Source organism: Polistes canadensis, unplaced genomic scaffold, assembly GCF_001313835.1.
Source record: "Polistes canadensis isolate GaletaPanama2010 unplaced genomic scaffold, ASM131383v1 scaffold_3, whole genome shotgun sequence".
Taxonomy (NCBI): Eukaryota; Metazoa; Arthropoda; class Insecta; order Hymenoptera; family Vespidae; genus Polistes; species Polistes canadensis.
Genome location: NW_014569550.1, coordinates 1466299 through 1483330, shown reverse-complemented (window position 1 = coordinate 1483330; position 17032 = coordinate 1466299). Strand labels below are relative to the sequence as shown.

At 31.6% G+C, this 17032-nt stretch overlaps 1 protein-coding gene across 15 annotated transcripts in view; it reads left to right on the top strand.

Annotated features, from left to right (window-relative positions):
* The window catches only part of LOC106785808 (cAMP-specific 3',5'-cyclic phosphodiesterase), a 325274-nt gene extending 309347 nt beyond the window's left edge, over positions 1 to 15927 (top strand). For 14 of the 15 annotated variants that reach the window (XM_014746594.1, XM_014746604.1, XM_014746658.1 and 11 more), the window contains 5 exons: positions 9084 to 9177; positions 10072 to 10301; positions 12633 to 12896; positions 12988 to 13087; positions 13169 to 15927. In XM_014746594.1, coding sequence (XP_014602080.1) covers positions 9084 to 9177; positions 10072 to 10301; positions 12633 to 12896; positions 12988 to 13087; positions 13169 to 14013 — 1533 coding nt within the window. In that variant the 3' untranslated portion in view covers positions 14014 to 15927. Of the gene's footprint in view, positions 1 to 4508; positions 4930 to 9083; positions 9178 to 10071; positions 10302 to 12632; positions 12897 to 12987; positions 13088 to 13168 lie in introns of those variants that run through there. The other variant, XM_014746671.1, reaches the window with a different exon arrangement.
* The last annotated feature ends 1105 nt before the right edge of the window (positions 15928 to 17032 follow it).

Below are 17032 nucleotides of genomic sequence, written 5' to 3'. Positions count from 1 at the left end.
TATAACAAGAATAAAGACTGCATTCGTTAGCCTTGATTTTGTCTCGACGATCGACCGCGAGTTCTAGTTCCTTCTGAGAAAATAGCTAGGTAAACCCTGAAATAGTTAGATATAGTAGTACAGCTTGTAGAACATTGTAATCATGCAAATTTTTATATAACAATTCACGCACGAAACAGAAATATTTTCATCGTAGTTTAGATCGTTATACATACACGGTAAAGGTGTTCCTCTATTCCTATTAAATAAAAATAGACCGATGTAACGTTTTGTACTTGCGACCTTCTTGCAGAAACAAATTCAACGAGAGAAAAAGGAGGAAAACATCCGACAAGCCCACATGCATTCGACTTTTACAACGATCGATAATCGCACGCACCATGACCCGTTGCAGGACAATAAATTCTTTTTTTTTTTTTCTTGCCAATGCATCGATCGTATTTCCCAAGCTAGGTCACATTGTTTGTTTACTCTCGTGTGATTATTCTAAGCCGTGATTAGATGTAATGCTTTTAGAAAGTAAGTACCACTTATCTGCCTTCAATGCGGGAGCCAACATTTACTTACTTGCGAAAGAACTTTAGTGTACATTTAACATTAAACTCTCTTATTTCCCCTTAGTATAGTATCAAGAAAAAAAAGTAAATGACATAGGAAAAAGTATTTGTAACTGTACGTGGATATACAAAAATATAATGATTATTTTTTTAAGTAGTATTCAGGTTTACCCTTTTTGAATTTTATAATACTTTTGAAAAACATACTTTTATGAGACCAACATTTTCTTATAATTTATATAAAATTATAATTCTTTTCTAATAAAATACTCTTGTATCAATTTACAATTTTAATAATCCTAAAATATGTTTCTTCATAGACAAATTTTAAGACATTGCATTTAAAGCGAATATCTATTGTTTAAAATGTCTATTTGAGATATAAGTAGTTCTATGATTCACTATATATAACGCTTAAGATATGTGTTTTAACTAACTATAAGTAGAATATGACTTTGAAAACTACCACACTACAACGTTCCCGAATATCAAATGTTATTTTTACAAATGCTTATCTCAAAATCATAGCTTTCGAAATCGTAACTTTATATAATGGATTTTTCGGGGAAAAATATTTTTCACTGACCTACATCGCGAACAAAATTTTCTTTCGTCCCTTTTTCTCTTTCTCTTCATCGTTTTCTTCCATTTTTTTTTTCCCGTTCATTGAATTATTTTGTTATTCTTATTTTCATTTTTCTGTTTTATTGTTCTTACCTAGACAACAATTATCCACCCCCTATGAATAAATAAAACAGCTTTCCTTTCTCACACTCTTTCATTTTATCTCTCTCTCTCTCTCTCTCTCTCTCTCTCTGTCTCTCACACACACACACACATATTTTCTCTCTACATACTTTATTAAATTTCTCGGGAACACAAAATACGAAACGTTCGAATAGTTTATGAAAAAAAAAAAAAAAAGTAAGAATTTGTTTGCTTCGTTTTCTAAGTAAATCGACTAATGTAAGTATCTCTGAAAAATAGTGAAGATAATTCTATGAAAAAAAAACTTGCAAACGATTTTATAGAAATTGATTTACTTTTTTTTCTTTTTCTTTTTTTATTTTACTTCTTTTTTTTCTTTTCTTTTCCTTACTTTCAGATATCTCAAAAGAGAATTCTTTGAAATAAAGTTAAGGGAAAGTTTTATTTTGTATCGTCAAGTCCGACATCTTTTTCGTCATAGAACAACGAAACAATAACATAGAGAATAGACACTATCGTCATTCACCCACGCAATCTTTTGCGTAAGCTTTTCACTGGATATGCTTGGCTGGTATTCCCTCAAGTCTTTTCCGAGCATTTTGAACAAATTTTAAGATTCATCGTCAAACATCATCGTATTTTTCTTAGAAGCTCCTCTTTTCCGAGATTAGAAAACAAAAAATATAACTCTGTTAGAGTTGGCTGACATATCTTCCCATTTTTTCTATCTCATTTAAAGAAGAAAAATAAAAATAAAGAAAAGAAATATGATAGAAAGAAAAGAGAGTAAAATAAATATTATACGTACGTACGGACTGTATGAAAAAAAGAATTGTGTGATTGGTTTAATCGCGATAACAAAATCGTGTTTATGTTTTAACATAAAAAGTATAATGCTCTCTTCGTCGTAACAAACACGTATATATATGCGTGCATACATATACATATAGAAAAAGAAGAAAGTAAGAAAAAAAAAGAAAGTAAAAAAGAAAAAAGGAAGTTTAAACAACAAGTAATACTTTATCTTTTTAAAAAAAAATATTTGTTCTCCAACATTTTATTTATCGATTAGCTGATTTTTTAGATACAAATTGAAAATATATCTATAAATTTTGATTCATAAAATTAAATATAATAAAATAATGAAATATTTATTTTTTAATCAAACGTCTTGTTTAATATGTATGCAGAATATACATAAATGTAGATAATACATATGTTGCATACGCGCAATAGGTCACGTATTCATGATTATTTCAAATACGGATTAAACGTTTGATTCAGAAAACTAAGAACTTTGACTTTTTCATTGTGACACTTATCCGATAAAAAGTTTACAAAGATTTCTACAGTAATAATGTCACTTCGAAGCAAGAATTTGAATATTCAAAGTTTGTCGAATAGTATTTTTTCGAAAATATTAATTTTTCTTCTAACCGCGGTTGATTCAGAAAAATCTGATGTGAGTTGCGAATTATAAACGGTATACTCCTACGTGATTCAACGTATGCAAGTTATTCTTGAAAGATGTCTCATCCCTTGCTTCTCCTTCCTCCTATTTTTCTTTTTGGAATGACCAAAGATAAAACAGATAAGGTAAAACGGGTCGGATAAAGGCCAATGTGTAACTAGTCACGAGATGAAACGCTTTGAAAGTGAATTTTTTAATAGAGCAAAAATAAATGTTAGCAATATTATGTGAAAAGTATCCTTTTAAAAAATGTATTCTATTAAAAATATCAATCATACAATCAAAACGAAAAGAAATAAAAGGAAAAGTAAACAATAACTAATACTTTATTCAATCATATTGGCAAAAATCTTTATGATTATAGTAGTCGCTAATGATTCCATTGTTAATGCGACCAGTTAAAAATAAACATTTACCAAAAAAGAAAAAATACCTTATTTATCTTTTCGCAAGTTATTTAACGAAATCAAAAATTTAATCCCGATTCGCTGAACTTTTATATATAAATTGAAAATAAATTCTTATATAAATTATTGGAAAAACGAATATAATGAAATTTGAGAATTATCTATCTGTAATGATAAATCATCTCTGTCTAATATTAAAGCCAAAAATATTTCGTAGATTTATAGAACTTGAGAGATAGATATTCATAGGAAACTCTACGAAAATTATAGTATACAAATTTCTTATCCAAAGAATTCCGAAGTTTCCCTTTAAATCCTGTTACGTGTTTAAATTAGAAGAGACGAAAGACAAGCTTAACTCTCAATGATCGTTTTCGTGGAATACCAAGGAATGATATCGTCATACGTACGATATGTAAGTAAGTATAGTATTCGTAAGCGCCGTTTGTTGAATGAAAAAGCATTAAATCGATACGATTTCTTGGATTCACATCGACGCTCGTAATTTCCCCTCCCCTTTTTAACGACTGTAAACATTGAAAGATAATTGAGGAAAAAAAAAATCAAGGAATATTTTTTAATTCTTTTTGTGTATCACGTTGTACCATTCATGTACGGTGAAAGGAAAAAGATCTTATCGAATTTTACGATACGCGTATATATAAAAAAAAGAAAAAAAAGCATTGTGTCAGGAAAAAAAGAAATTAAATAAACAATAAAATAATATATTCGAATAAATTCGTAAAATTGTCGAATTTTCCTTCCTGTCATACCTATTCGTAAAAGTTTGTATTATTTCTTTCCCCTTCTCTATTCTTAACTTGGTCATATACCCCCTTCTCCCCCCCCCTCCTCCTCCTCCTCCGCCCCTACCACTCGCATACGCGTTGTATACGTGCGCTACGTAAAGTTAATGCGAGTGCGAGAGAGAACAAAAATATAAGATAGAAAGAGAAAGAACGATCGTGTTAAAGCAACGAGAAGAAGGACGGTACGAGGGACGACGGGTGTTGGTTAAGAGATAAAAAGCTCGCTGAACGTTCAAAGGCACGTAGAACACGTTAGATGCTCGTACGGTTCACGCGCGTTCTCGGTTTTGTTCTTATTTCGCTTTTAAACACGCGACAAATTCGAAAATGTAAAAGAGTATATACGTTAATATATAAACGTACACATAACAGTAGATAATAAACAGTGATGATTTATTTTTTTCATTATTATTCTACATTAGTGCGTTTGATTATTTATATTTATCTAGAAAATATTGTATCCATAAAACATTATGCTTTAATGAAAAACAATATTTGGATGTATAATTAAGTAAGTGATTTATTTTTTTTTTTTTGTTTTCTTCGATAATCAAGAGTGACACAAAAGTGTGAAAATTGAAGAAACAATCGGAGAATTTAATTGTCCATTATATAAAATATAAGAAGAGAGGAAGAAAAAAAAAGAAGAAACGGGAAATATATAATAAGATTAAATTTTAATTTTGAACGTTTAACGATTAAGGTGAAAGTTTCTTCCCGCGATTTTCACTGAACGTTAGTCGTCCTTTATTCCGTCCAGTTAACGTGTCTCATCTCTTTATCGTGATCGACTTTCGAAAGAGAAAACTAACGGGGATTATAAAAAAAAAAACAAAAAAAAAACTGTTGGAACGATGGTGCAACAAGAAACTAAGGGGGAACTAGAGACCGGCAACGTGAACGAGTCCGCAAGATATTTTCGTTATCTCAGGACTCTGGCAGATCTTACAGCCATGGCCAGTATCGTTGCGGTCCAGGTAACTTATCCTTTTTATTTCATTTCGTTTTGTTTTAACGAAACTATTATGCTCGCTTTATCAACAAAAATCGAACCGATATAAATTATTATCGGGAGGGGACCGGTTTATATAAAATTGATTAAAAACTATTTAAAAGATAATTACAATGTTTATTCTAACGCTCATTCTGTCGTATTCTTTCTTTATTTTTTTTTTTTTATTTTTTTTTTTTGTTTTCTTCTTTATTTTGCTAAATTATTTTCAGTTCAATGTACTTTTCGTTTGGAAGATAAACGCAATCGGTCAAAAACGATTTTTTTCAATGTCGAACTGATCACAGACGCTCGTATTTACATACTATCTTTCGGTCTTATCTAATACGCACAATTTATCGTTAATCTCGTACAAATCTCAGTGCCATGGCCATATGCCGTGACTATTACCCTTTCTCTCCTACCTTTACGTTTACGTTGTTTTACCACATACGATTTCGAAAGCTATCGATCGTATTGAGTTACCGAAGGCCGTCCTTACCTGAAAGTTCATTCGATTTCGCGAGTTAAACACGTTCAACAAAATCGATCGATCGTTTGTATTCTAAAAGCAAATTAAAAGCGATAGAGAGAGAGAGAGAGAGAGAGAGAGAGAGAGAGAGAGAGAGAGATCAAGATTGTTTGAGAATTATTGTAAAACTTTGGGTGAGAGTTAGAGAATGTTCGTTGTTGTCCCAAACGTTCAAACATTTGATTAAACCCATATTAAAGTCAATTTAAAGAATAATAAAAATAAACCAAAGTTGGTTTCTTAAAAAAAATTCTATTCTCGTACGATTTGTATTATAACAACAGCGAAATAAAAGAAATGTTATCTTTGATAATAAAGATATAATCATTGTTTTATGAATTTCTTTTTTTAAATATACTTAAATGTTTTAAAGTAATTATTAAATATAAGCACGAACAGAGATATTAAAAACGTATTTCTTTGAAATCGATGTTACCGAAAATCGATATTGATCGTGATAAAGATAGAACGTGTTTATGAGATAATTACAAAACGATTCCAATCGATAGATTTTCATTTTCAAATATATACATTTAATCTTGTCGTTTCTTTTAATTCGTTTCAAATTTACGCGACGAGATTAGTGAGTAATTCTATTTAATGTTATCGGTATTAAATTTATTTCAATAATAATGAAAATACATTATATTTATTCGGGCCCCCCCCCCACCCCTATATAATATATGTAATTAATTTTTTTTTATAAACGGAGAAAAAATACATTTACTAAGGAATGTATCTATGTATGTTCGATGATGATGAATTTTAAATTACTTCAATTTACATTTTCATAAGTACTCGCGATGTGAATCTTATTTGAGAAAAGATAATTATGGTATCGGTGAACTTCGAAGACCCGGAATACTGTGAACGATAACGAAATATACAACTTGTGTAATCATAGCTGCTTTACTATCCAAGGAAATTCATTATGCATGTTGTGCCGTATAAGCGTCATCGTTCGAGCATGATAATTCGTCGTCTCGTGCAACGAATAAATCGAAGGTCTGGATTTAAAACTCATTTACACCCGCGAATATTTTCATACGATTTACATGTTTCCTTGCATCATATGCATATACGATCTATATAATTGTATATAATACTTGATTATAATTATATGTTAATTTTTGCAACATGTTGATTCTTGTTGTTCCGATTATTATTCACAATAAGAACGCATATATAATTACTTGTCAAGGAAAAATATATGTCGTTGAGAATTTATTAAGATAAGAAAATGATAATATTGATAGAGGTACTTATATTTCCTATTTGAAATTATAATAATTTATGAATATACATACATTGTGTTTTTTATCCATTATTTTTATTGTTATAGATTTTTATAGTAAACAGGTAGATAACTTTGATTCATCATAATTGAACGATGACGTCTTAATAAAGAGACCATCGATTGGTTGAGCATCGATGCTCGACGTAATTGAGAATTTCCTGTATTATTAACTATCCCTAGATCGTTGGAAAATTATTCATCCTACCTAGAAAATTGTTTTGACATTTCCAGTTTGTCACTGACAAACACACCTTTACGACGAATCTCGTCTTATTTATCTGTTATAGATATTTCTTGATATATATATCTATTTTCTTGTTCTTTTTTTTTTTCATTTAATTCTATTGTGATAACGGTTACTTATTACCTGTTAAAGTATGTTAACGAAGATATCTGAATGCGGAATTTATTTAAATAACTTCAATAAATCATGTTTGAACATATAGAAGTGTTTATTTTTAATTTTTTTTTCTTTTACCGACAAATTTTGTTCATCTTTGTATCATTAATCCAGCAATTTTTTTTTTCTTTTATCACGCTTTTACGATTGCCATTGATCGGTTAACGGAACGACAAATGTCGTGACTTTCAAACCTGTTTCTTTCGAGAAAAAAAAATGTACATTTTTGTATCATCATATTTTGTTTTCTTTTTTTTTCTTTTTTTATGGTATCCTCAAACAATAACACAAAATAATTAATCAGTGTTTAAATTATAAACGTGCGCGTATCTTTCTCGCAAAATATTTGTTAAAAATCCTATCAATTGTTTACGGTCCACGATATCGTCTGTAATCGTCTTGAAACGATCGATTATTTGATGATACCCTTATCGTATTATATTTTCACAGATATTTATAGTAATATGTGTATCCGATCTTATTTACCTTGCCAATACTTAAACGATTGTTTATTATTAAATATGAAAATATATATTAAAAATTGACAACAAAAATTAAGCCACAAAAATAAACTTTTTTTCATTCGTATTTATTGTCGATATTTTCATGTTCGTTGTTTGAAAAAGGAAAGTTGAGAAACTTTGTAGGAAGTGACATGTTCTACTTACTTACTACTTACCTATTGATGCTTCTTCCTCAGACTCCTTTCTCTCTATCATCGGCCGCATTTTCTTTCCTCACGATGTTGGAAAACCTACTGTCGCGATACTTCATCGTTTTAGATGAGAGAGTTGGTCCTGAAAGTAGGTCAAATTCACTTTGTGTGTTGCCTGCGTCATCGCGTGTAACGATGCATAACATATTTGGAAATTGCACTTGTCATCGATACACGTATATTTATTATATACTTACATACTTTTTTGTTTTTTCTTTCATCAATATCGCGATGACTGATAAGAATATTACAATCGAATATTATTAATAATTTTATATCATTATCTGTTTATCGTTTAAAAATTTCATTTCATTTCTAATAATATGGTGTGATGGGAAAGATTATTTGATTACACGATCGAGGTATTAATAAGTGTGTGTAACCGATTTGATATATAATGCAGGTCGTTACTCCCAAAAGAGTATGAAAGAAAAATTCTATTTATAAATACATTATATTTTATAATGAACGATTTAATTAAATTTTGTTTGAAAGAATAAAATGGTAGATCGGATAAGAAATTCGATAAGGAGCTTCCGGGCTTTAACAATAAGTACTTTCTATTTCTTTTTCTTTTTTTTAAACATTCTTTCGTATACTTTCGTTGATTCCTTTTTCTTTATCTTTTTCCTTTTTTTCTTTCTATACGTATAACACGTGTGCAGGTTTATACATATGAAATGCAAAACAACGCGATTTCAATGTAAATATCGTAAATTCACCAACAAGATAATGTTGTGTGTCTTCTTTGCCAATCGAAAACTAAACCAAAGTTGGTTTTTTGGTCCTCGCAAACGAAACGTTGAAATTGTTCTGATAACTTTGAGTATCTTAAATCATTCCTGTCAACGAATTTACCACATTTTTGGGGGATTTTTTTCTTTCTCTTATGCTTTCTTTTCAATGATATTCTTTTTTTTTATATATATAATTATGTATGTTATTGTAGAGATAAAATCTCTATAATATGATAATAGGTAAAATCAAAATATATGATTTTAAATTAGCAGAAATCTTTTATAATAATAGAGATCTTATTTATATCGAATATTTGAAATAAAATTGTTTTATTAAAAGAATTTTTTGTCTTAAATAAATCAAAGAAAGGAACAATTCTATACACGATTACAAATCACACAATATTTTTAATGATGCTCGATTACCAATTACCTATTCCTATTTTTTTCTAATTATAGTTCAAGAGAATGCTGAACAAGGAACTCCTCCATTTTTCGGAATCGTCCAAATCCGGGAATCAAATATCTGAATATATCTGTAACACTTTCCTTGGTAAGTAATTCTAATAGAAAATGTTTTTGAATTATTATTCAATTGTATCATAAACGTTCTATCATTCGTTATTATCTTTTTTCCAACTAAATTTGATCAGTATCATCATCATTTACGAATTCACATGTTTTGAATCCTTTCCCTCTACTTTTAATAGAACTGACAATGAGAGAAAAAGAGAGAAAGAGAGAGAGTGAGTGAGAAAATGAAAAGAAAGAGGGGGATAGTCGAGGTCGTGGAATCCGAGTTTAAACGAAGACGTCAAAAGCAAACGATCTATATCTCTTTCTTCTTTTCTTTCTCTGTCTTTTTTTTTTTTTTCACTCTTTTGACGCATTGAGAGCCCTTGAAATTGCGATTTATATAGCGACACACACGATTAAAATCTCCTTCCTCTTACGCACTCGATCCAAATACTTCGCGATCTACTTTTTTTTTTTTGCATGACAATTTGAAAAGTATAACCAGATTAATCGGATCTAACGAAGCTTTTCCGATTTCCTATACTCTCTTATCTTATTACAAATACTAATTTTTTCCTTTTTCTTTTTTTTTTCTTGCTCACATAATTCGGCCGTTATCGTAGAAATGAAAAGATATAATAAAGACGACAGATAGAAGACGTTTTTATTTATAGATAGGTATACTTATGTATGATAGAGTCGATAAGAACAACAACAAAGATAAGATCACAAAATAAGACAGAGAAATCTTTAAGTAGTTCTTTGTTTTCTCTTTAATTGAAGTATTTTATATTAAAAAATAAATTAACAAATATGATAATATATATTATATATATGATGATGATGAATTTCACGAAAAGCATTTATTTTTGCAATATATTTTGCAATATATGTTAACAAATGATGAGAATGATTTTAATGAATTTTTTAGACAAACAGCAGGAACTCGATTTGCCATCTTTGCGGATCGAAGATGCGGTTGCAGCGGCCGGAAGTGTGGACGCACGTGCTGCCAAAAAGAAAGACAGAGTACAGAGAGGTCCAGCTTCTATGTCGCATATTAGTGGCGTTAAAAGGCCACTTACGCACACAAACAGCTTTACGGGAGAACGAGTACCCCCTCATGGAGTGGAGACCCCATACGAGGAGGGACTTGGCAAGGTTTGTTTATTTATTAATAATTTTATTTATCATTTTTTAATTTTAATTTTATTTTTACGAATCAATTATTACATTAACTCAATTAAATATAATACGATAATTCTTTTATTCATTAAAATTTTACATAAAAAAAAAAGGACGACATATTATTAATAATTATCTTCCATTTAATTTCAATCGAAATATCTATTTATATAATATGCATCTACATAAGGACATATATATATATATATATATATATATATATATATATATTTATTATATTCATTCTATGAATTCAGTTATCCGTTCGAAACCCACGCAATCGAAGTAAATCCCTGATCATGATCAGCTTTCATTCATTCATAAATAGATTTCATCGCTTTTCACTAATCCTATATTAATCCTATTGAGCGAAGTTGTAATAATCATAGAAACGTTTATTCTATTAAATAGAAATCGTTTTTAATTGACATAAACATAGATTTTATCAAAAAAATAACAAAACTCGAATATAATACTAAATATGCATATAGATTGTTGTGTGTTTAATTAATTGAAACATTCATGCGTTTATAATTAACGTTTATAAGTACATATTCTGATATATTTTTTAACGTAAAAATAAATATTAATACTTAGAAAATGAAAAAATACTTTTCACGATTACTACAATGTAGTTTTAATTATTATCTTAAAAAAAAATAAAGAAAAAAAGAGTAGAACGTTATACAAATAAACGATCGTTTGTTTCTAGTAGAATATCATAGCATACAACTTCCTATTTGTTTTTTTCTTTTTTTTCTCTTTTGGTTAACTTCGTTTATAGTTATTTTTCGATCTCGACGATTTTTCCGGGAATTTCGACGCAAGCAAATTCGATTCGGATAGCCAGCTGCGCGGATTGGTTTTTTTCTTATTCCTAAAATAAAAACAACAACTTCTCTTTATATATTTCTTGTTATTCTCTCGAAAATCGTCACTTTGGTTATTCGAAAGAGACTATGGAGAAACGCGAAAGATTATAGGAGATAACATTACGAATTCATTTTAAAACATTGCAATGACACGTGCGATTTGTGTGTACAAATATTTACAACGTGTTTCCGTTTTACTAAAGAATTACAAGCACGACGAAGAGGGGTTCGGGAAAGGGGGGAAAGGTGAATCGCGTGCTACGCGACAAGGTCTATCAGATTAGTGAGATTAGCAAATCGTATGTTTTCTTTTTTTTCTTATTCTTCTTCTTTATTTTTTGGTTTTTTTTTTTTTTTGTTATTTGTTTTCTTTCACGACCGAGAGGATAATCAGATAAAATCTTTTTATGGAAAAATTGTCCCCACGTAAATATATTCTTCGTTTTCACTTTAAGTGAAGGAAGAATGCAAAGTTATTGTTATTAGTCATAAGTAATAAAAGTATAGTAGGCGGTATCGAGTTCGATAGCAGTCTATCTATGTGAGAGGGGAAAGGTGAGAAAATACGTACGTGACAGCCGGCACATGCGATAATAGGAATTTAGAGAAACGAAATGTTTGCATTGGCCCCGCAATAGGTCGTGTCGCGGTTAGTTTATAGATATGAATTTGCAAAATCATTTGGAACGAAGTCGAGCAAACCCTAACCGATAACTCGAATAATAGTTACACATAAAAAAGAAAAACGAAAATGTAAGAAAAAATCACGTTAAAAATGAAAATAAGTAATTCGTATGAGTCATTGCTTTTTTTTTTTATTTTGTTTCTTTTTTCCTTCGTTACTCTTTATAAATTTTATCAATATTTTGTTGTCTCAATCGAAGAATGATAACTCGTAAATTTATTTGCACCATAGATAGAACCGATCGATCTTTTCTCTCGAGATGAAAATAATGTTTATTTCCTTGCACGCGTTATGCTAATCGAGTGCGCCTTCCATAATGACGCGGAGGATTCTTCTTAGAAGAAATCTTATAATGTTCAGATTATATTTCCTTTAAAAAGGACTGGTCCGATTTATCCAAGCGAGAAAACAACTCGGATTAACACCCACTTGACAATGATTCGTACCGACAAAACCGCTGTAGTCTTTTTCTCGACGACTTTATTTGGTGTTCTATGCCTTTTGGGATCGATCGAACGTCTTATCATTTGTTCGCTTCGTTGAATAATACAACAACAAAAATAGATATTCGAAAAATACATATTCTTGTTAATACTTTTTTAACGATCGATCTTCATTTTATTATATTATATAGAAATAAATTCATATTTTTTTTCCGAAATAAATGTTTAATACGCGCGTATACAATCTAAAAAATATATTTCTTATTGAATATTTTTAATAAATATCTCTTAATATTATTATTTTCAGTTATTGTCGGACATCGATAAATGGGGTATCGATATCTTCAGGATAGGCGAGCTCAGTAATAATCGACCTCTAACCTGCGTCGCGTATACGGCCTTCCAAAGTCGAGATTTATTGAAATCGTTGGCGATACCGCCGAAAATCTTCGTTACCTTCATGATGACTCTCGAGGATCATTATGTCAAGGATAACCCCTTCCACAACAGTCTTCATGCCGCCGATGTGACCCAATCCACCCACACACTACTCAACACACCCGCCCTCGAGGTAACTAAAATTCATATTTGATGTTTTAATTAACAAAATGATTAGAAATTATATAACAGGTTATAATACATTTTCCAATGAATATTTGCAGTCTGTGTTTACGCCGTTGGAGATTACAGCGGCTCTGTTTGCGGCCACAATCCATGATGTTGATCATCCCGGGCTAACGAATCAGTTCCTTATCAATTCGAGTAAGTTATGACAATTTAGATATTATCGATAGAAATTTTAAATTACGACTGTAACGTAATAATGAATTTTGTAAATTATAGGTTCTGAGCTCGCTTTGATGTACAACGATGAATCCGTATTAGAGAATCACCACCTTGCGGTTGCGTTCAAGCTTCTGCAGAACGAAGGTTGCGACATTTTCGTTAACATGACGAAAAAGCAAAGGCAAACATTGAGGAAGATGGTAATCGACATGGTTCTCTCGACGGACATGTCGAAACACATGTCCCTGTTGGCCGATTTAAAGACGATGGTGGAAACGAAGAAAGTCGCTGGTTCTGGAGTATTACTGTTAGACAATTATACGGATCGCATACAAGTCTTGGAAAATCTCGTTCATTGTGCGGACCTATCGAATCCAACTAAACCATTGCCACTTTATCGACGATGGGTGAGCCTGTTGATGGAGGAATTCTTCCTGCAGGGTGATCGAGAACGTGAACAGAACATGGACATCAGTCCGATGTGCGATAGGCATAGCGCAACAATCGAAAAGTCGCAGGTAGGCTTCATCGATTATATCGTGCATCCTCTTTGGGAAACCTGGGCGGATTTGGTGCATCCTGATGCTCAGGAAATTTTGGATACATTGGAGGAGAACAGAGATTGGTATCAGTCAATGATTCCACCCTCACCGCCGTCCGACGATCAACAACAACAACAACAGCAACAGCAAAGTGGAAACGATCAAGATAAGAAACATTTTCAAATGACTTTGGAAGAAGGTGACGAGAGCGGAGAAGCGTTGGAAAGTAATGACGGTGATGATGGTGGTAATGATGTCGGCGGCGGCGGCGGTGACGGTGGCGGTGGTGGTGAAACAACATTTTCATGTGGGGACGCGGGCGGTGATAACGATGATAACGCAGCGGATGCTGGAATGTGACGGAGGCTCGCCGGTATCTGCAAGAAACTCCACGAGAAGGTTCAGCAGACTTGGTGGCGCGTGCGTCAGTGACACGAGCACGAGCAGGATCCGCGTTGGCTTCAGGTCGCGGTGTTGCTCTGCTGTGAAAAGCGACGATTAAGGATCATCATCCTTGTGTACTTGGAATTCTAAGTACGCTTCAAGCTGCCCAGACTGATAACATAGGGCTAGGCTTAGTCATTTGCGACCAAAGATGATGCTTGGCCAAGACTGCGAAATGCCAAATTTCTTGGTACTGAAAGGAGGGGGGAGGAGGGGCTGGGGGGGGAGAAAAGGCAAGAAAGAAGAGTAATATAATAAAAAAAGAAAAAGAAAAATAAAAAAAAAAAAACAGAAAAAATAACCAGCACTCTCCCCTCTCGTTGCTCGTCCATTGTTTTTTTCTTGTCGTTGTCACCAACACTGGAAAAAGCAATAGCAACAACAGCAGAAGCACCACCACTACCAATACCACTACCACCACCACCATCACCACCACCACCAACACATCACCGCCGTTGTCTATCGTCGCTCAAAGACTTAATATAACGTGAAGATGATAGCTCCTTATTGACACATCATCCTAAAAAAAGCGAAATGCTCTCTCTCTCTCTCTCTCCTCTCTCTTTCTTACTCCTCCTGTCTTTCTCTTTCTCTATTTCCCTGTCTCTCGTACGCGAAAGTTACGGATCGTTCGTGACTTTTCTTTTTGGGCTGGACTAAAATGGAAGAAAAAGATAAAGAAGAAGATGAAGATGAAGAAGAAGAGGAAGAAGAAGAAGAAGAAGAAGAAGAACGATCTTCGATCAACGGAAACGCGTTGGCGGCTGGTCCGAAACGCGCAGCGTTCGAAGGAATACGAGAAACGACTTGTCCTATACGAGTGATTATACAGTATTGTCGCATCACATGCGAAGAATATTTTATCCTCGTCGTTGTCGTCATCGTCCTCGTCCTCCTCGTCGTATAACTCTATTATCTTATTTTTTTTTTTTGTTTACTTACTTCTTTGCCTTTTTATCATTTCGTTGTTGTTTCCCATCGGTCTCGATCGTACCGAGGAAATATTATTTTGTAAAGCAACGTTTTTGCATCTTGCCCTATCTATCTATTTACCTATCTATCTATCTATCAATCTCTATCTATCTATCTATTCCTATCTCTATCCCTATTGAAGTTAAAGTAATAATAAATAGAGGAGATGAATCTCTTTCATAATGTACCTGCGCAAATTAAGCGAGATTTTGTTTTTCACAATTGGTCGACAATCGGTCGATGCTCTCGAAGAAGAAGAAAAAGAAGAAGAAGAAGAAAATGATAATGATGAGGATAAGGAAAGAAGAATAAGAAGAAGAATAAAATGATGATGATGATGATAATGATGAAGTTAGAAAAGGAGTTTATACTTGCTACGTGCTATGCATAAACCAAGGGCACTAAAACTTCGCTTGGGTATAAGATGCAGACAAAAAATCGCACAGGATCCTCAACGACATATCAAAATATTGAATGGTACAATAATGGTGTACGATTTTATTCCGATTGACTCGAGTTGGATTTCGCGGGCTCGATTAATATTGTATTCGTATATTTATCTATATAATATACATATATATATATATATATCATCTCTTTCTCTCTGTCTAATACGATCGAAACAAATTGCAAAGCTTTTCCACGAAAGGGTTTGTTTAGATGTGATCATCGAGAAAGAAAAAGAAAAAAAACAAATACATCCAAAAATGCAATAGTGTTGGAACTCAAAGTACAAAATAAGAGAAAGAAAAAAAAGTATTAATGAACCATAAAAAAGGAAAGAACCATTGCTCGGTGCACACTTTTATTGTAGCGCACACGAAAAAGTTAATAATAATAATAAAAAAAAAAAAATAATAATAATAATAATGATAATAATAATACTAATAATAATAATGATAATAATAATAAACAAAAAGTGAAATGATAAAATGGACCACCACATTTGGAAAAATCGCAAAACGAGAGCGGTATTTATTTAAAAATTCGTTACGTGCACGAAATATTATCTAATGCGATATAAAAATCTTTATATTTTTTTTTTCATCTTTGGTTATTTCAACGTGAAAATAATTAATAATAATATTTATCTTAAATAAATGTAAAGATTTTGCCATAACTAGTTATTGGTTGCACACGAATCGTAAATTTCTTCGTATAAAAGCAGAACAGCCACGTCGTAAAACGAAGAATGGACAGCTCATATTGATAAATGAATTTAACAAAATAATAAATAAAAAAAGGAAAGAAAGAGAGAGACAGACAGAGAGACAGAGAGACAGACAGACAGAAATGTGGAAAAGACGAAAGAAAGGGGGGGGGGAAAAAAAGACTATGTGGACGAGAAAAAAATGTTGTTATAAATAAAAACTATGTTTTAAAAGAGCTGGACTTTTTAGGTTTGTATTTAAAATTGATTCACATTCGAACTCGCGACGAGGAAAAAAAGAAAACACATAAGAGAAACAACAACAAAAAATGCTTTCTTCTTGCGAATCAAAAAAAAGAAAGAAAAAAATGAAAATAACATTTGAGAACGCGTGACATGACACACATACATAAAAAAAAAAAAATACATAATATATACATATACGCTCTTTTGTACACTTGCGCGCTATTTCTTACACAGGACGAGAGACACAGACCGTATATAAATATATATACACCAACACATATTATACGAAAAAATAATAATAATAACAAAAAAGAAAAAAAAAAAAAAAAAAAAAAAAAAAAAAAAAAAAAAAAAAAAAAAAGAAAATTATGTAAACGCGTGTAGAGAGAGAGACATCAAATATCACACGAGTAATCATGCATTCTAATAAATAAAATACGCTAAATAAAAATTGTAATTAAAATTGACGAAGACGCGCGACCATAACGCGCGCAGAGTCTTAAAAAGAGAAGTAAAATTCTTTCTAACCAAAGAGTAATATTAGTGACTGTGTTGAAAATAAATAAA